The sequence below is a fragment of the Oncorhynchus keta genome, chromosome 34 (genome assembly GCF_023373465.1).
Source record: "Oncorhynchus keta strain PuntledgeMale-10-30-2019 chromosome 34, Oket_V2, whole genome shotgun sequence".
Taxonomy (NCBI): Eukaryota; Metazoa; Chordata; class Actinopteri; order Salmoniformes; family Salmonidae; genus Oncorhynchus; species Oncorhynchus keta.
The window spans coordinates 35,773,982-35,799,312 of record NC_068454.1 but is presented as its reverse complement, the minus strand read 5'-3'; the positions used below and the strand labels follow the sequence as shown (position 1 = coordinate 35,799,312).

Here is a 25,331-nt window from a genome sequence, read left to right as displayed (position 1 = left end):
AATAATCTCCAGTGACATCGATGTTGCAGTGTTCCATCAGTATATTTGTCGCGGAGTGCGACTGAAACAACTTTTCTTTTCCCATTCAACCATGTTGAAAACCATGTTTTCATTTTTAAAAATGCTTATTTAGCATTTAAAATGCTTATTTTTTTCTACGAGTTGACTGACAGCGTGCATGTAAATGGATTTCAGTGTGTGTGTTTTTTCTCCGAGTTGCATCTCCCCACAGGCCTCGCAGCCCCTCTCAATACTTTACTGACTCGGACCAGGCAGCTGGGAAAGAAGAACCACCTGGTTGAGTGGACTGACACCTATCAGAGGGCCTTTGAGGAGCTCAAGTGAATGCTGGTGAGTGCCCCTATTCTAGCATTTGCTGACTTCTCCTTAACATTCAAACTGTAGGCAGATGCTAGTCTGGGAGGCTCACAGTAGGTGCTGTCCTTTCTCAGACACCAGGGCACAGAGCATATCATAGCCTGTGCAAGCTGAACCCTATCTCCCATTGAGCGCAATGACAAGAACTATAGTTCTTTCAAATTTGAACTATTGGGCCTAACACAGCCTGTTTCTGACAAATTCACAACTGCAGACACTGTCTATCACGAAAAGCAAGACCAGAGGTAAGAGCCCCTTTGGTTTCTACTGTCACCTGTCATCCTCTAGAGGTTCTTGCTATTAATTACCAGTCATTAGGGTGACCAGGAGACACGCACCCATATAATCTGGTCATGGTGGATGTGTTCTCTCGGGTTTGCATGGGTGGTGCCCATCAGAAATCAGACTGCTAGTTTCACTGTTAAGGCATTATGGCAGCATGTAATACAGCTTCTCGGATGTCCTGAGCACATTCACTCAGACCGAGGAGCTATGTAATATGCATAAGGAGCAACTTTTGAGTCAGCCAATGTTGCCAAACTGAGTAAGATGTATGGAGCCACACCCTACTGGCCACAAGGTAATGAGCCAGTAGAAACATTTAACCACACGCTATTGTCCCTTTCAAGTTCACTAGAGGAGGAAGAACATACCCACTGGGTGTAGAAACTCCCTGAGCTGACACATGCTTACAACAACAGTGTTAATCAAATCAAATCGAATTGTATTTGTCACATGCGCCAAATACAACGGGTGTAGAGCTTACAGTGAAATGCTTACAAAATGACTCCACTAGTCTGTCTCCTTTCTGTGTGATGTTTGGCAGGCATGCCTGTCTCCCAGTGGACATGGTAATGGGAGACAACCTTACCGACCAGGGGTAACACAAGAAGCTTCAGCGGGCCTATGAAACTGTAGCAAAACAAGCAGAACAAAGACAAGACAGAGACTAATACTGACGCGACAGATGAGCCAAGGTATTGCCTCTACTCCCAGGAGAGAGAGAGAGACACTGAGAAACTTTAGTTGGAGGGCTCAGGGTAAGTTGGCCCCAAGATGGAGACCAGAACGCTTTGTAATAGTTGCCCCCTTATTCCCAGATGACCCCGTGTACAGAATTAGGCCTGAAGGACAGGAAGGACCAGAACGGACAACTCACAGGAATAATTTGAGAACATGCCCTTACCCTGTTGTGCCGTGGATGCTGGCGCCACAGAAGACGCCAGCACCCACGGAACCTCCAGGGGAGGTGCCTGAAAGGGTGCCAGCACCCAGGTCTCAACCTGAGCCTCCAGGAGAGATGCCTGAAAGGGTGCCAGCACCCAGGTCTCAACCTGACCCTCTAGGAGAGGTGCATGAAAGGGTGGATCAAACAATCCCTACACAATAGGGCCGAGGAGAGTCGAGGACAGAGGACCAACAAAGAAGGTCCACGAGGACCAATCTAAGGGTGATGCCTGCCCGATATTGCAGGTCAGTAAGGTTGGTCAGCACGACAACCCATCGCGGAGTGCAACTGAAACTCTTTTTCTTTTCCCATTCAAGTGTGAACCATGTTTTCATGAAACACAGCTAAGGCTGATTCACCCGCTTATTGCCCTTGTGCAGAATGTGCAGCGGCGCCGGCCACGATGGGAGTGTCCTCTTTGCAATAGACTCACCTGGCTGTCATTGGTTGGTAGTCCGGCAGTATTTCTGGTACTAGGTTCTCGATGTAGAGAACGGAGGAACTCGGCACTCATTCATGGGGTAGTGCCTTGATGGACAATTGATTTTAATCCTTTTTAAACCTTTTAATCTCTGGAGGAGCTTGCTTGTTTTACACAATGTTTTGGATGTCAATGAGAGCAGTAGGTTATATTGCGACTGGACAGGTGCTGTGATAAGAGGGGAGTGAAATCACAAGCGAGTAGGCTACATTCAACTTCTGTCTCCCTGTCTAAGCAGGCTTAGTGGTGGTAGAGAAATTGACCTGCTAGTGTGGACGTGTAGATCCTATTGGACACTGTGGACAATATAAGGATTGCGCAATAAGAACATTCTCCCCAACCCGATGTGGACTCTTAAAGCACCAGGTTCCGGTTTCAGAAGATTTTGGAGCGACTCTTAAAGGGCCAGTGGCTCATTTCAGAAAATACTATTTCCCACTTCCCTAAACCACCCTCACCTGAAGATCAAGAAACTGTCAACTGGTGAATTGGAGAGATCGAATCTGTGTGCCTTTCATCCTCTTTTACATTGGTCTTAATCTTCCTTTCTACAGAGGTTCTAGCCCTCTTTTAAACACAGACTACACTGTGACGTATGCTCCAGCTACGTAGGACCCCGTTTTTTCCGGGCTGGATATCAATGCCAATAAACATCCCACAATGACACTCTTCAGCCGTTGTGAGTGGGAACTGAACAGAACAGGATGTATTTGGGTGATGATTCACTCGTCCCTGGCCCTCAGTCTGCAGGACAGCCAAGCTAATTGGGCGGTCATTATCTCAATATATCTGCCTTCCCTTTAGCCAGCCGAGCCTGACAAAGATCATATCTCTAAATGGAGCATTATATCCATAACAATGTCCCTTGGGCACACTTGGTCATGTTGGTTGCTTTTTTGCCTTGTTATTTCGAAATAGGATGAGATGGGTCATGTCTGAATGTTTCTTATCTTATAGGTCGAGAGCGGAAAGACCCCTCTCCCCTCAGCTAGTCATCATCAGATTCAAAGTGACGTCCACTCCGCCTCTCGTTGACATATGCCTAAAACAACCGAAACATATACCCTTTCAATTGAAAAATAAGACAAATTGAGGACGTTTTTTCCCTTGGCCATATGTCAGAAAGCCACAGGATGCATGGATTATAATCACTGCACCCCTCTGCTCTTATTATGGGCCTTTTCCTTGTCACTTTCCCTCGCGTTATCTGTAGGCTCTGCACTATACAGTTGCAATGGCACAGTGGTGATGTCAGCATTTTGCTTTGGGTCACACCATCCAATACTATGAAACATTTTTCGAAGAGTTCCTTAAGTTTGCTGTTTGTTGAGTAGCTTAATAAGCCTAAGAGAGAGTGAGAGCGAGAGATTTAAATTGTATGTGGTGAAAGTGACAGAGAGGTGGCTTCCGCCCCTAAATATATATCGTAATGTACACATTGTTCATTTTGTATAGACAAGCTGTTCCTTGTGAATTATGAAAGGTTAGGGCATAAGTCCTATGTGATCTCTGTTGCTCAGTCAATAACCTGGGGGAAGGAGTATGATGGAGACACAGCACGCTGAAGCGTAACCATGGTGTAAGGACCATCAAAATATTGTGACTGTTCCTCTTCCCCTCCTCTCCCTCTTCCCCTCTCAACCCACACGGCCTGTGTTCCCCTCTGGTCACAAAGCATTACGGTAAGCTCTGTGGGCTGAGACGAGGCTGCTCAGTCTGGGTCACTCCACTATTAAGGCTGAAACAGCACCGACAGGAGCATCCTCAGCTAACCCAAATGTATATCTTCTCTTTTCAAAAGCCCCAGCCACGCCACAGGCTACAGAGACTACTGAAACAGCACCGACAGAAGCCTCCTCAGCTAGCCCAACTGTACCTCTTCTCTTTTCAAAAGCCCCAGCCAAGCCACAGGCTATAGAGACTACTGTGCACAGAAAGATAAAACAAACATACAAAAAGAAAGCATCAAGCTCAAATACAGTAGTCTGCTTTTTTCACAACGTCAGTGATGTCAAAAGCAAAACTTTTATTTTACCAAAATAATTAAAGAGGACTAGAGCCATCTTTCTAAAATAAAAAGGCTTCTACTCAGCCTTACCATGTCTGGTTTTCGGCCTGGGGTATGAGGATGAAAAAAGCAGCCGTGGCCTACTCTGAAATCCCATTAAGAAGCAGAGAGAGAGAGAGAGAGAGCAGTCTAGTCAAAGAAGCAATATGTGTCAGTATGGAGGAGAGAACAGTGAACAGGCTATCCCTTTTAAAGCCTGTGTGAATATTTCTAAAGTACTAATGCGGTAGAGCCAGTGCCAAAGTTCAAACCATCATAAAGAGATACTGTATTTTAGTCTCCCTCTCTGATGGGATTCATGCTATTAATTTAACTCTCCATTGGCCACGGTGGTTGGACCCAAAGACACTTCAAATAAATATGCCTTGTTAAAGATAAATCTCACTTGAACACATTTGCCAAATAATAGTAATATTATTCAAGTTTCAATGTGATTGCAGAAGTCCTTTATTTCAAAGGACCAAAGGGATACATTTCAAAAAAGCAGTCAAAGGACATGGGTAAAAATGTATCCATTTTCTATCATTATAACATCTGCACCTGCTCCTGTTAGCATGTTAATGTCAATTCAATGTGACTACGTAAAAGACCAAATAAAGTTCTCAAAACATTAAATCCCTTGAGTGTCAGTACTATGGCACAATGTTGTAATCTCAGAAGAGTGACATGAGAGTAAGTACAGTATATGTACAATCAAAACTGAGTCAATACAAGAGTTGTAGCAGCAGTGTTTTCAAAGAAATAGTGCTTAAAACAAGTGAAATGACACAGAACCTAATTACATACCTGTATTTCTCAAAACCATTGTTTGTTTTAATGTACACTTTAAAAAAAATCACATTGTTAATAGGTCACATCAATCATGTTAAATATATCAAACATTTTCATAGTAAAAAAAAAAGAAATGGGAAAGTAACCAAGTTGATTCTGAAAACATGTAACCACTTGTATCCCATTTCAACTTAAAACTCATAATGATAACAATAATAATGACAATAATTATTGTAACAACTACAGGGAGAAATCTCTTTTCAGCATCTTCATGATGACATACTTCTATCCAGCATTACTTCCCAATCATTTACTATTTACATAAAACATTCAAAATTGTATACTTCCAGAAGAGACCTTATAATACTCACGTTTGGTTTTCAATGTTTACAAATCTGTCAGTGAACTGTCATTAGATCGTCATCTTAAGACCGGAATAGTTGTTGGAAACCTATAGATTCTGACAATATACTTCCTCTCTCACCAAGATGTTACCCTCTAATGTATTGTATGTTAGAGGACATGAATGACAATTGATGAAAACGTAATTGTTGTAAAATAAATAAATACTGAGGTCAAATGAGTGTCTTCTGCTAGTTCAGTCACAGTTGACTTTAGTATTGGACAAGCTCTAACCCAGAGGTACAAGATGTCAATGACAACATCAAAAGGATAATTCAAGTGAAATAAATATTATTATGACAATTGTATAGAAGTGTATGTGCCTGTGAGGACATCAACCCCTCACCTGAAATATAATACCATTTATTTTTTTACAAAAAAAGACAATTATTGTTACAGATTCTCCAACATACATCAGTAACAGCCACCTTAAATATTAAAACGTAAAAAATACAAATAAAAAATGGACCTAAATAACCCTGGTATCCCCGACCGACTTCCGTATCAGCATCAGTGGGTGGTTGAAATAAAGTGCAGGATATTCTAGACCAAATTCAGATATTCTAAACCTTTTTTAAACCTTTTTTTACTTGACATCACGTATCTCATTTTCTAAGACAATTCATTACATTACCCATTACAGTAAACTTGAGCATTGGCCTTTGCATTTGAAAGTTACATTCCTATTGTATGACAACTCGTAACACTGATGATGATGTCATGTGTCACAAATCATAAAGATGATGGTGCCATTAGCATCTATACATGCTGGGGTAGGTAGTGTCTCCTTGACTACCAATTACCATGCTGTACTTCAAATGGGAGGAAAAAGAGAATGCTTTTTTTAAAACATGAAAAACACAGAAACAACAGTTAAAAGACTCTCACTTACTTCTCTGTGCTATTTAAAAAAAAGCGTATTAAAACTCAACTTTAGCGCTCTGACAGCATATTATAAACAAAGGACTCAAATGATAATTATGTTATTATAAAACATCAAACAAAACAAAAAGTACCGAAAACATTTAGGCCTACGTCTTGTTTTTGATCCATGTTATCAACTAGTTGTACAGTACAAGGCTGGTCCAGTGGTAGGATGGTTGGTTGTGACCCTCCTTGAGTCAGTCAGTCAGTCAGTGTCCCCTGGTGGTCCCCAGTCAGAGGTAAAAGCCTGAGGACTGGGCATCAGGGAGGCTGGATAAAGTGTCAGGGCAGGGTAGCTGGCCGTTAGAGGGCACCACACCATTCCCATTGGGCAGAACACAGCCTCCTGAGTAGGTCCCGTTAAAAATGCAGCCATTTTCCATCTAAGAAAAGAGGAAGAAGAAGAAGACAGGGAAACAATGACGGGAAAGTGCATGTCAGCTTGTGAATAGTATATGACCGTTGATGGTTGATTAACAGATTAACACATGCCATAGCTATGACTGAATTGTCAGAAGTATTGCCGATTTAATCAAGAGTTGTTGAAAGATACATTCTCAATATCATACCATCAAAAATCAAACATCTAAAAAATGATTTTTACCTTACCCAGATTGTGATTCGCAGTATTCATTCTTGAAGTTATTCTTGAATTAATCGTGATCGTAATGATTTATCTAAACACATTGTGGCCGTGAATTGCAATTGTCCTGGTGTGAACTATGGATAACCACTGTCACTTCCGACTAATTTGCCTCAAATCTGGGATCACATACTTGTCAGTTCCCTTCAAGAAGTCTCCATTAATTCAATGCACGGTCTGAATTGCAGTTCCAGGGGGTCAGTAGGGCATTAGAGAGTACGGGATGTATGTATGTCTCTTTCATGTTGTTGCACTGGCGGATGTACTATGCCAACTAGAGTCAATGTCCCAATAGGCCCTGTTATGAATGCTCCAAATGTATCCACTCTCTGTCCATCAGAAACAATGGGACAATCCACTTTGAACTGAAAATGCTGACTGGATTTTTCTACAGGCATCACTGAAAGCCTGCCGCTGGCCTCTATCCCCACCCCCTCTTTGCCTGAGCCTCTGTGTGTCTTTATTAGGCAATGGTACAGTAGCAGAGCAAATTCGTAGGTCAGGAAAAAAAGGAAAACCTGGCCAGAAGGCCTTTTATCTTAGATTCATACTAGTGACCCTGAACATACAAACAGAACAAGTGGCACAACATGAGTGGTGGTAACTGTTCCTTGACAGATTCCTACTTTCACTCCTCCTCACTCTCGTCAACAATAAGATCATTATTTTGTCCCCACTTCCTTACGATTATTTAACAATAAACTCTCCTCCGACCGCAAAGTGCTAAAGAAGGTAGTGCATACGGTCCAGTACATCACTGGAGCCAAGCTTCCTGCCATCCAGGACCTCTATACTAGGTGGTGTCAGTGGAAAGCCCTAAAAAATTGCCACCCTAGTCATACTGTTCTCTCTGCTACCGCACGACAAGCGGTACTGGAGCGCCAAGTCTAGGTCCAAAAGGCTCCTTAACAGGTTCTACCCCCAAGCCATAAGACTCCTGGACAGCTAATCAAAGGGCTACCCAGACCCCTCTTCTACGCTGCTACTCTGTTTATTATCTATGCATAGTCACTTTAACTCTACCTATATGTACATATTACCTCAATTACTTCAACTAACCGGTGCCCCCCGCACATTGACTCTGTACCGGTACCCCCTTTATATAGCCTTACTTGTTGTTTTACTGCTGTTGTTTAATTATCTGTTACTTTTATTTTCTATGTTTTACTTATCTATTTTTTAACTTTTTACTTATCTTTTCTTAACTTCTTAAAGCGTTGTTGGTTAAGGGCTTGTAAAGTAAGCATTTCACTGCAAGGTCTAAACCTGTTGTATTTGGCGCATGTGAGAAATAAAATTTGATTTGAAAATAAACAATCCAAAGCAACTAGGGGGATGATTCAGAACTTTGTCTACCACTGTCCAGCTGTCATGGCCTCTGAGGCCCTCTGCTAGGGACCATTGTCCCAGCTAAAGCCTCTGCTGGATCATGCACTGGTCTTCAAATCAATATGAAGGTTGGAGAAGAGATGTAAAAACTGATGAACCCTTATGTAAATCATCTAACTCTTAGGCAGTGCATATTCAATTAGGAGACCCATAACCCTAACCTTAACCCTACCATTCACAGTAAAAAAAGCCATAACCTTACCTTAACCCTAAATGTAACTCATTTCCATCCCTAGCCCTACCATCAACTCTAATGCCACTGTCAGGAGCTCTCACCCAAAGGAATAGAATTACAATATATTCATATATAATCACTGTGGTCTCACCTTACTGTGGTTGGGGTCGTGAGGGATGTCAGAGGTTACCATGTCATAGGCCTCCAGTGAGGGCAGCTGTCTGTAGGACTGTCCAACCCCCAGGATCTGCTCCAGGGTAGCGTTTGGCGGAGGGCACTGCGAGAGGCTGGACAGCACCTGAGCCAAGGGAGGAGGCAGCTGATCCTGCTGCTGCTTGTGGTTCATCCTCTGGTAGGATGAAACGGCGGCCTCTGTCCCCTGTTGCTCCTGGTTCCCCCCATACGAGCATTCGTTGATGATATAATCCATGCCTGGATTATCAGCCATAGTGAGATTCATACAAGCGTCTACGGTGGGTTGTGTGACGGGAGGTATGTGGCCATTGCTGAGGCAGGGGTTGCTGTTCAGGGTGGTTTCCCCAAGGTGGCTGTAGCTGTAGTCCTGCCACTGCTGTTTACCAGCTGGGTGATGCTCTGTGTGTGTGTTTGGAATGCCATACACTCCGTTGAGATTGGCGTCCGGCTGTTTGGCATGGCACAGAGGGAGCTGGCTCTGGACTATGTCCTGCTGTTGATGCTGCTGGAGGTAGTGTTGGTGCTGGTCGGCTTGCCGCCGGTGAAGATCCCCATCTGGCTCTGACGCCATTCCATTGAACAGAGACTGGGGGGTGTGACAGTGGTCAACCGGGACCCCTGTACTGGCTAGAATGTGCTGGGATGTCCATTGTCCATTGTGTATGGGCTGACTCTGCCCCTGGAGTCCATGCACCACAGGATGGGGCAGGTGATTGTTATGCTGGGCCCAGTCTTGGACCACCACCCCTGGTCGCATGCTGAGGTACTGCTGCATCTTCTGGGAAAGCTGAACTATGGGTGCCTGCCCCACTACGGAAGACTTATGAAGAAGGTATTGAGAGTGCACATTGGTGGCAGAAGTGGGATTACTTTCAACAGGTGCCTTTTTTGTTGTTGTCGTCGTTATTGGGGCAGTTGTACCCGGGATAGTGGAGGGCACCTGGCCCCCGTCCTCTGCCGCGTCTGTCTTTGCCTCCAGGGAGTCGTGGATGTAGGAGAGGATTTCGTCGTTGGTCAGCAGGTCATCCAGGGTAGGAACCCGCTCAGGGTCCATCTCCACCTGGATCATCCTTTCGTCCAGCAGCAGCAGCTCCAGGTCCTCGGCGCTCAGCCCCAGTCCCTCCAGAGCCCCAAAAAGCTCCCCATTGGAACAGGCCTCCCCGTTGCCTCTGTCCCCTTCCCTGTCCACCACACCCCCCTGACCCTCCAGGGAGAGGGAGTCTAGGGTCGCCAGCAGTGGATCAAAGCTTGACGCCGGCTCTGGAAGACCCGGACCCACTACACCATTGGATGACTCATCCCAGCCCTGGAGCAAAGCAGTGGGGTCGGAGTCAGAGAGGCCGACCCGGTCCCCAAACAGACTGCTGTGTAAGGACAGCTTGGGCTCCAGGGCCGGCTGGCAGACGTACACAGACTTATCCTGACTCATCAGCGCCCCCAAGAGGGAGCCTGGGTCCAGGCCATCCCTGGAGACCCTGTCAGTCCGTCCCTTCTTGGAATTGCTGACGTTATTCTCAGAGCCCTGGGCACCGTCGTTGAAGCGTGCAATTGGGTGGTTAGACTGGTAGAGCAGGGCCTCTCCCGTTGCGAAGGTGAAGGGGAGGTGCATGGATCGTTTACATAGGTGCTCGCCCCCTTCCTCCTCCCTAGATGGACAGAAAATAAACAACACCTGTGAGATTGTCATGGTCGGAATTCACCACTGTTTAAACGGCGTGTTACTGTACCGCCACATGATTGGTCATGCATGGAAACTGATCTGAAAATGGCCTCACTGAGATCATACACACACGATAATCCCTTCCTCCATCTGTGTTGTCTGGTGTTCTCGTCACATTAGAAAAACACAACTATTGTCACGAATCCCGCCGGAGATGGTGCCTCTTCCTGTTTGGGCGGCGCTCTAGCTGCCACCGATCCCCTTTTCTCTTTCATTTAGTTTTGTCTGATTAGTTGTACCTGTTTCCTGTTTAGGTTTTGGGCTATTTAAACCCGGTAGGCCCGCCGGCTTTTGTGCGGGCTTGGTTTGTTATTTGATGTGTGTGATTTCTGTGGAAGTATTTTGTTCTCGTACCGTTTTCGTCCTGTTGTTTTGGACTGGGTCTTATTGCGCCCGTGTGTGTGGCGTTGACCGACACTAGTTTTTGGGAATAAATATTCCACATATCAACTACCCTGCTCTCTGCGCCTGACTCCTCCACCCAGTACTTCTAGACGTACATGACAGAAGCCCGCACCAAACCCATGGAGTCAGCACGAGCAGCGACCACCCATCTTCCATCGATGGAGGAGCGTGTTCTCCATCATACAGCCGTCCTCCATCGGATCGGTTCGGCGATGGACCTGATGATGGAGAGGATGGAGCGATGGGAGAGGAGTGGTCTCCCGACATCCACCCCAGCTCCCCCACAGACGATGACCGACGAGCACCGCCCGAACAGGAAGAGGCACCATCTTCGGCGGGATTCGTGACAACTTTGTCATAACTGTGTCCCTATAGCTATTAGGACCGTGAATATTTCCTGGCCATATGACCTGAGTCGGAAAAACTACTGTTCCCAGACAGTGTGTGTATTTGGGGCTGGATGTGACAGGGCCCAGGGGAGTTCACGTACATCAGAGGCCTCTGCGTGGCGATGATGTAGTCTGGTTTGCCATTCTTGTAGACTAGCCTGGCGTTGGCCTGGACCCACTTCCAGCAGTTGTCCTTGGTGAGGAGTCTGAACACGGTCAGACCGCTCTCTCCTGTCTTCATCACTGAATCCACAGGACACATTCTTTTAGAGTGAGGCGTACACATGGTAAGTAGTACATTTTGTCAAAGCTACAGTACTCTGCAGAAGTGACAATGGGTAGAGTTCTACTTCTGTTCTACTTAATGATTCTAAATACATATCTAGCTAGCTATCGTTGCCTTATCATTGCCATAAGATTATGCTCTAGCAAGGAGCAATGGTTGGTAGATGTATTTGTTTAAGAAACTAATCTAGGAAAAATTCCAATGTGAAGGCAGAGTAGGTAGCTAGGTAGTCCCTGTAATATTTCTATGTAAGTGTGGGGCTGTGTTGGTAGCTATAGTGCCTTCAGAAATGATTCACACCCCTTGACTTTTTCCACATTTTGTTGTGTTACAGCCTGATTTTTAAAATGGATTACATTTTGATTTTGTGTCACTGGCCTACACACAAAACCACACAATGTGAAATAGGACATTTTTAGAAATGTTTACAAATTAATAAAAAATGCAAAGCTCAAATGTCAATAAGTATTCAACCCCTTTGTTATGGCAAGCCTAAATAAGTTCAGGAGTAAAAATGTGCTTAACAAGTCACCTAATAATTTGCATGGACTCACTCTGTGTGCAATAATAGTGTTTAAAATAATTTTAATGACTACCTAATCTCTGTACCCGACACATACAATTGTCTGTAAGGTCCCTGAGTCGAGCAGTGAATTTCAAACACAGATTCAACCACAAAGACTAGGGAGGTTTTCCAATGCCTCGCAAAGAAGGGCACCTAAAGCAGACACTGATTATCCGTTTGAGCATGGTGAAGCTATTAATTACACTTTGGATGTTTTATCAATACACCCAGTCACTACAAAGATACAGGCAACCTTCCTAACTTAGTTGCTGGAGAGGAAGAAAACCGCTCAGGAATTTCACGATGAGGCCAATGGTGAGTTTAAAACAGTTACAGAGTTGAATGGCTGTGATAGGAGAAAATTGAGGATGGATTAACAACACTGTAGTTACTACACAATACTAATCTAATTGACAGAGTGAAAAGAAGGAAGCTTGTACAGAATAAAAAACAAGGCATCCTGTTGGCAATAAGGCACTAAAGAAAACGGCAAAAGATTTGGCGAAGAAATGTACTTTATGTTCTGAATACAAAATGTTATGCTTGGGGCAAATCCAACACAGAACATCACTGAGTACTACTCTTCATATTTTCAAGCATGGTGGTGGCTGCATCATGTTATGGGTATGCTTGTCATCAACAAGGACAAGGGAATATTTTTTTATAAAAAGAAACAGAATAAGGCTAAGCATAGGCAAAATCCTAGAGGGAAACCTAGTTCAGTCTGCTTTCCACCAGACACTGGGAGACAAATATACCATTCAGTAGGACAATAACCCAAAACACAAGGACAAATATACACTGGGGTTGCTTAACAAGATGACATTGAATGTCCCTGAGTGGCCTAGTTACAGTTTTTACTTAAATCGGCTTGAAAATCTATGGCAAGACTTATAAATGGCTGTCTAGCAATGATAAACAACTAACCAACAGAGCTTGAAGAATTTTTAAAAGAATAATGTGATAATATTGTACTGTCTAGGTGTGCAGAGCTCTTAGAGACTTACCCAGAAAGACTGTGAAAGGTGATTATAATATGTATTGTCTTATGAGGTTGAATACTTATACTTTTTGTCTTCCACTGACATTACAGAGTATTTTGTGTAGATCGTTGACAAAAAATTACAATTAAATAGATTTTATCCGAGCTTGTAACAGAACAAAATATGGAAAAGGTCAAGGGGTGTGAATACGTTCTGAAGGCACTGTAAATGGATCATTGCTGGTACTCTGCTCATGTAGTGGATTTGTGGGCCTATCCTATCGGCTCTGCGGCTTTGCTCAATCTGCTCCGTAATCTACTGGGATTACTTGGGAAAGCTGTCCGAACTCTGTGACCACCATCTTTGACCTGGTCAGACCCGGCCTCACTGATGTTTGAGGACAGAACCAATTCAAACCAATCCGAAATAAATACTCCCATGTTTGTATTTTTTCAAAGCTTGAACCCCTAAATAACCTGATGATAGATAGACATAATAGACATGAGGCTTACTTCGGACATGGTTCTCAGCACAGTACAACATATCCGCTGCATGGATAAACTGATAGCCGGAACCTCGCACCCGAAGTTCAGCTTCAGTATACCCAAGCACAATTTTCCCCCTGCAAAAAGACAAAGGATAATGTCAATTAACATGGTTTCACTTCATATGATAACAAGTGCTACATTACAATAACATTATGACTGTGACAAATGACAGTCTATTCAGTACTATTGTACATCAGTCCAGTTATTGGTCCCATGTGGCTCAGTTGGTAGAGCATGGCGCTTGCAATGCCAAGATTGTGGGTTCGATTCCCACAGGAAACCAGTACGAAAATATACGCTCTGGGTAAGATGTAAATGTATTTCAATGATTGTAACTGCCACAACATCAGCATGATAATGAGCAAGTCAAAGTGAGCGTACTTTGCGTCACATGCCATGGGGGTGAAGTCCAGCTTGTGTTTGGTTCTGAAGATCATGTTCTTGGTCCTGATCTCCAGGATGGAGGGGGGCTGGAGGGGCGTAGCGATGGCAAACAGGGCCAGCTGGGGGGGCGCCTTGCCCCCGTTATCCTGCCGCTGGTTCTGACCATGCAGGAACTTCAGCCTGCCCTGCAGACTTAGGGCCTGGCAGGGTGGGAGAATGCAAACATTTGTTTAAGACATTATGTATATTTTCGTCTTCGATTGTCCGTGTGTTTAATTCTCTGTCCAAAGCCCATCTGACAATATGTTTAATTGAATCTGACGTCCATGTTAATCCATCAAAATCGCATTGTGACGTATTAACATGTCACACTAATTCAATGTGAGCTTGACTCTGGGTGAGCCTAAAAGACTGTTAGACACACACTATTCGGGGATTGAAGGTATTTGGTTGGGGTGAGGGGTGTTAGGTCGGGTTGATGGCTGGGGTGGCAATAACACCTACCAGGAAGCCAGAGGAATTGTCCAGGAGGCATCGGAAGCGACACACAAAGTTCCTCTCCAGGAAAGAGGAGTTCTCTGGGGGGAGCTGCTCAGGGTTATAGGTCACAGTGGCAGTAGTGCTGCTGTCCGGCTCCGCATCTGTGGGTCAGAAGATATGACATGTTCAGACCAGGCGTTACCATCAAAATCTTCTAACCACCTATTTCTCTATACTTGGAAATGATCCTCAAGATTACAGTATACAGTTCAGTCATACAGTAGAAACAGAACAAATCTGTGCCACTTCCCTAAAATGGTAATACAAACAGTTGAGGTAATCACTGATAAAACTGCTTATTCATCTCATTAAATAATAATTATTTTTATGTTTGTAAAGGAATTCATCAACACAAAAAGCTAAAAATGAGTAAACAAAGCTTTTATTCAATATCTCTCAGCACATTGAAACTGCTAACTGTGCTGCTTTTGTTCTGTTCTGTTCTGTATGTGGCCTCTCTCTGGAGTAATTATTGACCTGACTGTGGTCCTCTTCTCCCAGCTCTGTTGAAAATACACTTATGTAATTAGCCCGAGAGGCTAATGTAGTCTTAGCATGCCATGTGACAGCGTCCTCTCTACCAGAAGGAAAACCTTGCAGCATTACCCCTAGTGGAGAGGTAGTTTGGTGCAGTGGCCTGAGCCTTTCTCAAAAAAAATGTGCAACAAGGATGGAGAACCCGTGGTCTAAGGTTTTAGGTGTTTATGAGCAGTTATTAGTTATAGATGTTTACAAGGTGTTATAATGGCATTTCCAATGCATTATGAAGAGGGTATTCATAGAGGTCTAACATTGAGGCACGATTTCACCTGAGGGGGTCTCTCCCAGTGGGGTCACAGGGGCCACGATGTCAGGTGGGTTGAGGGCCCAGTGGAGGTTACTCCTCAGCTCCTGCTGGTCCTCAGTATGAACCAACTCATACACACTCTGGTGCATAACATCAGTCTGTGGAAGGAGAGAGAGGCAGGAGGGAGAGGGAGTGAGAGAAGGAAGGAAGGAAGGAGGGGGTAGGGAGACAAAGATTGGTAGATTATATAGAGACAAACAACATAAAGGTTTTGGAAATATACATATTATAAAGACAGTTCAAATAAAGATTATGGAAAGCATGCACAATACAGACACACAAAATCTACATCATTGAGGGCATCCTTATGCAAATTACATTGAGGAAACTTTGGACACTATACTGCTAAACTGAAGGAGTGATGTTATGGGAACATCGCTATAGTGAAAGAGTCTGGGATATACTGTATCTCCAAGAGTGTGTTGAATTCCCAGTGTCTCAGTGTGTACTGAACTTCTCCAGGGTCTGAATTTCATACAGTAGACTGCATAATGTGTGAGAATTGTTTCAATCCTTCGTGCCTCTACTATCCCTCCATCCTCCCATCCAACTCTTCAGCGTCTGTGGCGCTGTTGTGCTGGCTAGTGCTGCTGCCCACTATCCACTACCATGGCTGGTGGTTTCTTTTCACTAAAGGTCATGCTATTAATAGACTGGTCTCTCCCAGTTTCTCGCTGTGGACCTGCTGAGCAGAATAAGACTACACACTGAGCAGGCAGGGGCCACAGCCCAGACAACGGCCCCCGACAAATCGCAGCAGACACCGCACGCAACCCCCAACCCCAAACCACAACCATAATGCCAATTAATATTATGTCCATTTAAACAGGTTTATACAGGTTAGTCTCATTGAGATAAAATCTATTTTGCAAGACCATAGCATCTATAGGCAACTGTCTCTACAAGGAAAACCTCTACAGTTCTACAGGGTAACATTGGATGTCCGTATTGCATGTAATTAATGATCAAAACCTAGATCAGAGATGACCAGGTGTCGATGGAGGATTATGCGTTAACGTTTGCAAACATGCATGCCAATGCTGCACTGGGGTTACCCAGCTGGAGAATGAATGCTATTATTCAGTCAAGACCACAAAGATGATCAAGCTGCCTCACCAGATGCCTGCTTGTCCATTATGAATGAGCTGAGAGACAGAACAACCTGGTCATGTTTTAGGGATATAACCTTCACTGGGCTACGGAAAGGGAGGGGGGACAATCTGTACGGTACCTGGTGGAAGCCCAGGTAATCCTGGATGGTGTGAGAGGAGTAAAAAATGGTCCCATCATTTGTGACCACCAGGATGAAGCCGTTCAGAGCCTGTAGGTCAAACATGCACGAGATGAGGAAAAATTGTTAGACAACACAATGATCACTTATTAAACTTCTGTTAGGCTTAGTCCTCCTTTCTTAGTCCTTCCTTAGTCCTCTCATATCTCCGGGTTCTGTTAGAACATGCATCTCATTCAGAATTCTGCTGTGTGTTTTGATTACTTTAGCAAAAATGTGACTGTAGTGGTGGTCATTCAGATGTAGGATATTAATTTGATCACTCTTCTGTTGCTGAGAATTTTGTAGCACCGCAGGAAATGCAGATAAGTTTTGTGATTTACATAAATTCACAGAAAACCTACACTAACACACAATTATATTAACGTTATTGCACTTTTCATGAAGCCTACTTTTGGCCAGCTAATAGCCTAACCACCCATCAAGCAACATTACGGACTAAAATTTCTAATCCTTTTCCTGCAGGAATATTTTGCTGTGACAACATAGGTCAAATTATGATCCCACATTTGTATCTATCCTACAGTGAGATCGTTGCACTCTAAACCCTAAGAGAGGATGAGGTGTTGTCAGTATACTGTATGCAAGGCAGGGTTGTTCTGAACTAGAGGTAATCAAATAATATCAGGAATAAGAGATTAGTCACTCATTTGTTTTTATCCCAAACAGGAACAGCTGCTCCCATGTTTCCACCCCACTAATCACACACACTGCCTTGCCCTTGCACACAAGAACATTTAGTGACCAGACTTACAAACAGGCATATAACCATATTTACCTTATTAAAACAAAACAGACATTAGCATGTACATCCATCACCTGATCTGCTAACACTCACACAAAAACCCAGGACAACACACACACACACACACACACACACACACACACACACACACACACACACACACACACACACACACACACACACACACACACACACACACACACACACACACACACACACACACACACTAACACTAGCTGACATGAACAAACTCATGTACGGACAGTGCAATGGGTGCAAACACAGAAAGTACACTCAGTCTTCCCAGGGGCTGAGCCATGACTAAAGTATGGCGATGTCATGTTGCTCTTTCACTAATAATCAGTGATTCACCCCAATTATCTGCACCAGATCCTCTGTGTGTAAGCACTGCAGTCCAGCAAAACACAAACATCCTCATGTCAGCTTGGATGGTTTGTACACCATCTTGGAAGTACAGTAAATAGCCAGATTCCAGGGTCTAATGTCCCAGGCATTCAGCAACTACAAATTAGTGAAGTGAAATAAATGTTGCAAGCCCCTAGTGGCAGACACCCTATGAAGACTGTTCCATATACGTTGAAGCAGTGAAGTAGTCAAGTCACTAAACTTCGAGTCAGTTGAGTCCCAAGTCCCTAGTGTTCGAGTCTGAGTTCTTTGTATTGCTCTCCAATCATTTTTTTAAAGCAACACTTCATTACAGTGTTGCACATTTGTAAGGCTAAATAGATGGTAATTTTCAGTGAAGAACAATTGTGTGACTTGCTTCAGCTCTTTAAAAGTATTTTTGTGGTAGTTGAAGAAGTGAAATATAGTCAAAGTTAAATATATTAAAATATCTGGTCTCATTACTTTGATAAGACTACTATAACAACCGTATTACTTTGGATACACTCAGACTACTACACTTTTGCTCGTGAGGAATTAGAAAAGTTTTAGCCTATCATTTGGTGAGAGAAATATCATGGTGCACCTTGTGGAAGAAGTTTAGAATTGTGTTAGTGTTGAAAAATCGAGGCTGGTGTAGTAGAGGGAGTGACTGTTTTATAAATAGTGGATAGTATCCTTCAGTGGGAGACCAAGTAGAGGTAAGTAGCCCAGAGGTGCTAGTAGCTGTACATTGCAGTAGTAATACTGAATGTTTAAGATAGGTAAGGTCATGGGTTAGCTATAATAAGTGGGGTCGTTATTGTAGTTTGGTTAGTGAGTATGGGGGCTGGGGTGAACTGCATGGCATGAGAAGTCGTGGGAATTTGTAATAATAGGGCCTTTAGAACATATATATGTAATCAAAAAGTTGTATGCAAACACATTGGTGCTAACCAGTCTGCACGTTTCATAGTTTGAATGGCATTTCTCACTTAAATGGTGTAAGAGGAGTAGCGTTGCAAGGAATAACTACAATAAAGTCTGAAATAAGTGGTACATTATTAAGAGGGTGTCTGCTTTCGCAAGCCACACTAAATAGATAATACAGCTATCAAACATTTGCTGTTGTAGCTGGTATGTTGAATTATCGAAAAGAGAGTGATTTTCTGAAAAGAAAGTTACAACTGGTTGAGTCCAAGTCCGATTCACCACTGGTCAAGTCTAAGGTGGGTCATGAGTCAAGTCAGAGTCCTGGACTCGAGTACTAAAACACTGCCTTGAAGTGAGTATTTAATGTCCTTGAACTCTAGAGAACCACAATTTGTACAAGCTAGATTGTAGACTTCCTGGATGAGCAGAATAGAGATCACATCTCTAATGGGTCTCCATTTGAGCATGCTTGTACCGTATGAACACTTACAGTATCTGCCAGCATTCTGCAGAACTACTTTCCCACTTGACGGTAGTGTTAGGCTTCTGGGGGACTACTTTGAGTATAAGAGGTTGAAAACAGGCTGTCCTCAGTCTGTCTATTTTCAACAATGACAGTGAAGGGCGAAAACTCAATTAATCTGTTTTGCCTCTCTTTTCCTCCTCCTCTCCTGCTGTAAATAATGAATGACCTCACAGCTCCTCTATAATTCACTACCAAGTGTCTGACGTTGAACTACAGAGAAGAAAATGAGGAGAGAGAAAATCAGACATGGTCAGAAATAGCCCTCTTCACCGTTCACCTTCTCTGCTTCTTCCCTTAACTTTGCCTTTTCTTCCTGTCTCCCAGTCTTTTACAATGTCCCATGGCTGTTATCTCAATCTGACTAAAAGATTCCATCTTGACTAATTCCTCCTCCCCAGAATGAGCTTTCATGCTTCATTACTAACACATCGGAGAGATGTAGGTTTATCTTAATAATGAAACTTTGTTCATAGAGCAAGGACGGCTGGCAGACTGTTTCCTCTGCTATACTCTGGAATTCCACTGTGCTGCACATAGAGGGGAACTGGACTGGAAAATCAATGACTCTAGCGTATCCAAAAGAGATTTGGCAGCCAACTAGCTCACTCTCCACTCAATAACACATATAGAGAAACAAAATTAAAATAGCTCCCTAGAGTTGGAATTGTAAAGTAAATGAAATGACAATGAATACTAGAATGACAAATTGAGGTGTAGCATATTAATGTATTCTAGAGCCTTGGGAATTAATAAGCAGATGTACATTTCCGTCATTTAGCAGACACTCTTATTCAGAGCGACTAGAGTTAAATGCCTTGTCAAGGGCACATGGACATATTTTTATAGTCCGCTCGGGGATTCGAGCCAGCGACCATTCAGTTACTGGCCCAAAACACTCTAACTGCCTAGGCTACCTGCCCTGTTACATGTTGAATTAAAGACAAAGTGCTGGCTAATGAGTTATGAGGTTTATCCGACATTTCATCACTGGATATTAAGCCTTGTAGTTCCCAAAAGAGGAGTGTTTTTATTTTTTTTATTTTAGAAGATTCCATATTTTGATGTTTATTATTTTTGAAAAGGAGATATTTTCTCAAGTGCTTTGGTGCCTATCTTGCAAAAATATCCAAAGGGGCATGTTAAGCCACACGGTTAGCCGACTCAGCTGACTCCAAGTGGCACTCACACATTTCATATGGGAGCCTCAGACAGACATAGACAGGAGCAGACATATTGACTGATACGCTATCCCTGAGTCCCTGTCTCTCTGTCCAAACTGATTTTCTGCTAAAAGAAAAAACATGAACGTGGTCCAGACTCATTCACATGCACGCACACACGCGCACACACACACACACACACACACACACACACACACACACACACACACACACACACACACACACACACACACACACACACACACACACACACACACACACACAGCGATTCAGCTGGCAGTGCAGTCAGCTGAAGTTAGGCCATGACAAGCCCTTAGCGCTGACCTGCAGCAAGAGTTCGCCTTCAGGCAGCCAACTATCGGCCAATCCCGTGGCTTTGCCGTTGTCATCGCTACCACCATTGGCCAGCTCTCCGTTGCAAGTACAGTTCTTCAGGGCTACTGCAGAGAGAGAGGGAGAGAGAGAGAGAGAGAGAGGGAGAGAGGGAGAGTGACAGGCGTTAGTCCTGTAATAATGTTTACAAAGCACTGCTGTGAATGTCAGAATGTCAGAATGCTTTATGTTTAGTACACTAACCACACTGTACGCACGACAGGATCCCAGCTCATAAAAGTTTCCTCAAATAGCATCTTAAAAAATTACTATCCAGACCTTTTACCTTTGTCTAACCTGGTTACATCATAATGGCTTGGGAGCCAACACATCAGCACATTCATGGTTGAAAAAAAGAACGGGAGGTCATCTCAGCGTTCTAAACAGACTGTGATGCTTTGAGAGTTCTCACTGATTTTTCACCTACTTTGTTTGTGGTCATTCACCTTAAGACTCATAGTGCATGGTGTCAAAAAAATATGAAATCACTGGTCTGTTGTAAAAGTAGTCTTCAGTAGCAACACACAGCAATAGTCTTTGGAAAATTCTGTCGTCCAACAGCGGAGAGTGAAATGAAAAAATGAAATGCAAATTGAAACATCTTTGACACGCAATGATATTCAACAATCACAGTGACACGTCATTCATTGTGCAAACCGTAGCCTCCTGTCTATGGCAGAATTAAGAGAAAATAGCATTGCTGGAGAAGCAGCACTCAGAGGGAGAGTGAGAGAGACACATTAATGCTGCATCAGAGTGAAATGAGGTGACAACTCCTTCGGGCGTCACTATATTTGCACTTTTCTTTCTCTGCTCGCTGAGCTCTATCCCCCTCTCCCCTCCTCCCTCTCCCATGCTCCTTCTTTCTACTTTACCTTACCCATCCTCCCTCAAGTCATCCAAGAATAGTCTCTGCAAATTCATCTCATTCCACTAGAGGGAGTCCTCTAGTCCAGGGGTTCTTAAAAATTTTCAGCCTGGGAGCCAAAAGAGACAAAAGAGAAATTCTATGTTTTCCTGGGACCCAAGCTTATTAAATATGCGTACATATTGGTACATTTCATTACCCTTATGCCTAAAACAAATGGAATATAGAAAAAAAACAAAGACACAATGAAAAGAAGTAGCCATATAAATAGCTATTCATGTATATTGTTCCCCATTAAAAACACTCTTACATATCTGTATATTGTATTTTAACTGTTGCTGTTAAAATACAATAAATAACTTTCATTCTGAACTGGAATAAACTGATTGACCACATCACACAGATGTATAACAGAACACACACACAGGCACAGTAACAGTACAGGTGAAAAATGATCCGGCTTACTGTAGAAAGTAATGTTGAAAAACAAAGTCTAAATTGGAACTGTTGCTGTTAAAATACGATAACTATTTGTTTACTCTGGAATAAGCTGATAGATCAAATCGCACAGGTTGAAGTTTTCAAAAAGCATGTCTATTCTGGACCCAGGTAATGACAGTGTAACACGGAGGTAATGCTCAGTCTTGAGACTGTTTCTGTACTTGTTTTTTAAGTATGCCAGAGTTTACAACCCTGACTCGCATAGGATAGTGGTGCCAAATTTGCCCAGAACATCAACTAATTTCTCAGTCAGGCAGGAGATCACTTCCTGCTGTAGATGAGCCACCCAGACCAGTGTGAGTGTTTGCCTCAAAAAGCATCTTGCTTCAATATGTTTTATTCCAGTTCAGAATAAAAATGAGGACTTGTATTTTAACTGCAACAGTTCCAATCTAGATTTGTTTCCAATAATACATTCTACAGTTATATGTACAGTAGGCCTGGTCGTTTCTTTCCAATAATAAATTATACAGTAATATGTACAGTAGACCTGATAATTTGTTTCCAATAATACATTCTACGGTAATATGTACAGTAGACCTGATCATTTGTTTCCAATAATACATTCTACAGTTATATGTACAGTAGGCCTGGTCGTTTGTTTCCAATAATAAATTATACAGTAATATGTTTGGATAACGTTAGCTAGACAAGGTCTGGGTATTGTTTGAAAGAGAAACTCACCTCTACTAGTATGAGAGATAATACTCATTATTTCGCTTACCATTCACCTGTTATAAAATGACATTCTACAGTAATATGTTCCACTGTAGGCCTGATAATTTGTTTCAATAATACATTCTACAGTAATATGTCGTTTTATTAGACCTGATCATTTGTTTCCAATAATACATTCTACAGTAATATGTACAGTAGGCCTGATCATTTGTTTCATGACAATAATACATTCTACAGTAATATGTACAGTAGGCCTGATCATTTGTTTCTACAATAATACATTCTACAGTAATATGTACAGTAGACCTGATAATTTGTTTCCAATAATACATTCTACAGTAATATGTACAGTAGGCCTGATCATTTGTTTCCAATAATACATTCTATAGTAATATGTACAGTAGAAAGGATGCTCTAGTCACCTCGGGAAACAGATTGTAGAGAATTATGTAATAATAGACTAACATACTTTATTTTCATTTCAACCTTTTGATGGCTATGATGTACTAAGTGTTTTGCTAAAGATGCAGGGGCTGATTCACTTAATCCCTTTTTACTGCAGCTCTCTGCCCCACGTATTGCAGAACCGTTGACCTATATCTTTAATTGGACAATTGTTTCTGGTGTTACCCCTAAGATCTGGAAAGTGGCACATGTCCTCCCCTTACATAACAGAGGACATCCTTCTGACTTAGATAACTACCATCAAATCTGAAAAAGATATTGCCTTTCCAAAGATTTTGAATCCCTGGCCAATAACTTGTTGAACTTTTCACTCCATTCTTAATGTGCACCAATCCGGTTTTAGACCTGGACAAAGCGCTGTTTCAGCCGCCACGCTTGTTTTTAGATAGTGTTAAATTGCTTAGATCATAAAAATCACTGTGCTGCCTTGTTTATTATATACCTTCCCAAGGCCTTTGACACTGTTGACCATCACACTTCCATTCAAATGTTGACTGAAATATGCCTGGTTCAGGCTTCCTGCAAGTGGTTTGAGAATGATCTGTCAGACAGGACACAATGTATGATTTCTGATGGTGAGAAGTCTAGGTTCATGGATATTATTAAAGGTGTACCAAAGGGGTCAGTATTGGGACCTGTTCTCCTTGCTATTTAAATAACTAACACTGGCCTATCTGTTAAAAAGTGTAATATGTATCTGTATGCAGACGATACTATTATGTATGCCATTATCCCAACTGTAGACCAGACATTGTTAGAGCTGCAATCTGACTTTGTTGCCTTACAAAAAGCCCTGGTTGGTTAAAAACGTGTACTTAATGTGGGCAAGACAAAATATACACTATATACAGTACAGTCAAATGTTTGGATGCCTTATTCAAGGGTTTTTCTTATTTTTTTAAACTATTTTCTACATTGCAAAATAATAGTGAAGACATCAAAACTATGAAAAAACACATGGAATCATGTAGTAACCAAAGAAGTGTTAAAAACAGAAAAACTATATATTTATATTGGACATTTTCAAAGTAGCCACCATTTTCCTCGATGACAGCTTTGCATACTCTTTCCATTCTCTCAACCAGTTTCATGAGGTAGTCATCTGGAATGCATTTCATTTAACAGGTGTGCTTTGTTAAAAGTCCATTTGTGGAATTTCTTTCCTTTTTAATGCGTTTGAGCCAATCAGTTCGGCTGTGACAAGGTAGGGATGGTATACAGAAGATAGCCCTATTTGGTAAAAGACCAAGTTCATATTATGGTAAAAACAGCTCTAATAAGCAAAGAGAAATGACAGAATATCATTACTTTAAGACATGAAGGTCAGTCAATCCGGAAAATGTCAAGAACTTTGAAAGTTTCTTCAAGTGCAGTCGCAAAAACCATCAAGTGCTATGATGAAACTGTCTATTATAAGGACCACCACAGGAAAGGACGGCCCAGAGTTACCTCTGCTGCAGAGGATAAGTTCATTAGAGTTACCAGCCTCAGAAATTGCAGCCCAAATAAATGCTTCACAGAGTTCAAGTAACAGACACATCTCAACATCAACTGTTCAGAAGAGACTGTGTGAATCAGGCCTTCATGGTCGAATTGCTGCAAAGAAACCACTACTAAAGGACACCAATAAGAAAGAAGAGACTTGCTTGGGCCAAGAAACACAAGCAATGGACATTAGACCAGTGGACATCTGTCCTTTGGTCTGATGAGTCCAAATTTGAGATTTTTGGTTCCAACCGTCATGTCTTTTAGGATGATCTCTGCATGTGTGGTTCCCACCATGAAGCATGGAGGAGGATGTGATGATGTGGGAGTGCTTTTCTGGTGACACTGTCAGTGATTTATTTAGAATTCAAGGGACACTTATTCAGCATGGCTAACACAGCATTCTGCAGCGATACGCCATCCCATCTGGTTTGAGCTTAGTGGGACTATCATTTGTTTTTCAACAGGACAATGACCCAACACACCTCCAGGCTATGTAAGAGAGATTTGACCAAGAAGGGAGTGATGGAGTGCTGCATCAGATGACCTGGCCTCCTCAATCACATGACCTCAACCCAATT

The 25,331-nt window shown here is 42.7% G+C and overlaps 1 protein-coding gene across 1 annotated transcript in view; it reads right to left on the bottom strand.

The window, feature by feature from the left end:
* Window positions 1-4,942: 4,942 nt before the first annotated feature.
* LOC118367011 (aryl hydrocarbon receptor-like) overlaps window positions 4,943-25,331 on the bottom strand; it is a 49,665-nt gene continuing 29,276 nt past the window's right edge. The window contains exons 3-11 of the mRNA XM_035749932.1: window positions 20,706-20,821; window positions 16,553-16,642; window positions 15,284-15,419; window positions 14,439-14,575; window positions 13,932-14,134; window positions 13,515-13,624; window positions 11,270-11,411; window positions 8,611-10,300; window positions 4,943-6,635 (exon numbers count right to left, since the gene is read on the bottom strand). Of these exons, the coding sequence (XP_035605825.1) occupies window positions 6,486-6,635; window positions 8,611-10,300; window positions 11,270-11,411; window positions 13,515-13,624; window positions 13,932-14,134; window positions 14,439-14,575; window positions 15,284-15,419; window positions 16,553-16,642; window positions 20,706-20,821 (2,774 nt within the window). The 3' untranslated portion in view covers window positions 4,943-6,485. The remainder of the gene's footprint in view (window positions 6,636-8,610; window positions 10,301-11,269; window positions 11,412-13,514; window positions 13,625-13,931; window positions 14,135-14,438; window positions 14,576-15,283; window positions 15,420-16,552; window positions 16,643-20,705; window positions 20,822-25,331) is intronic.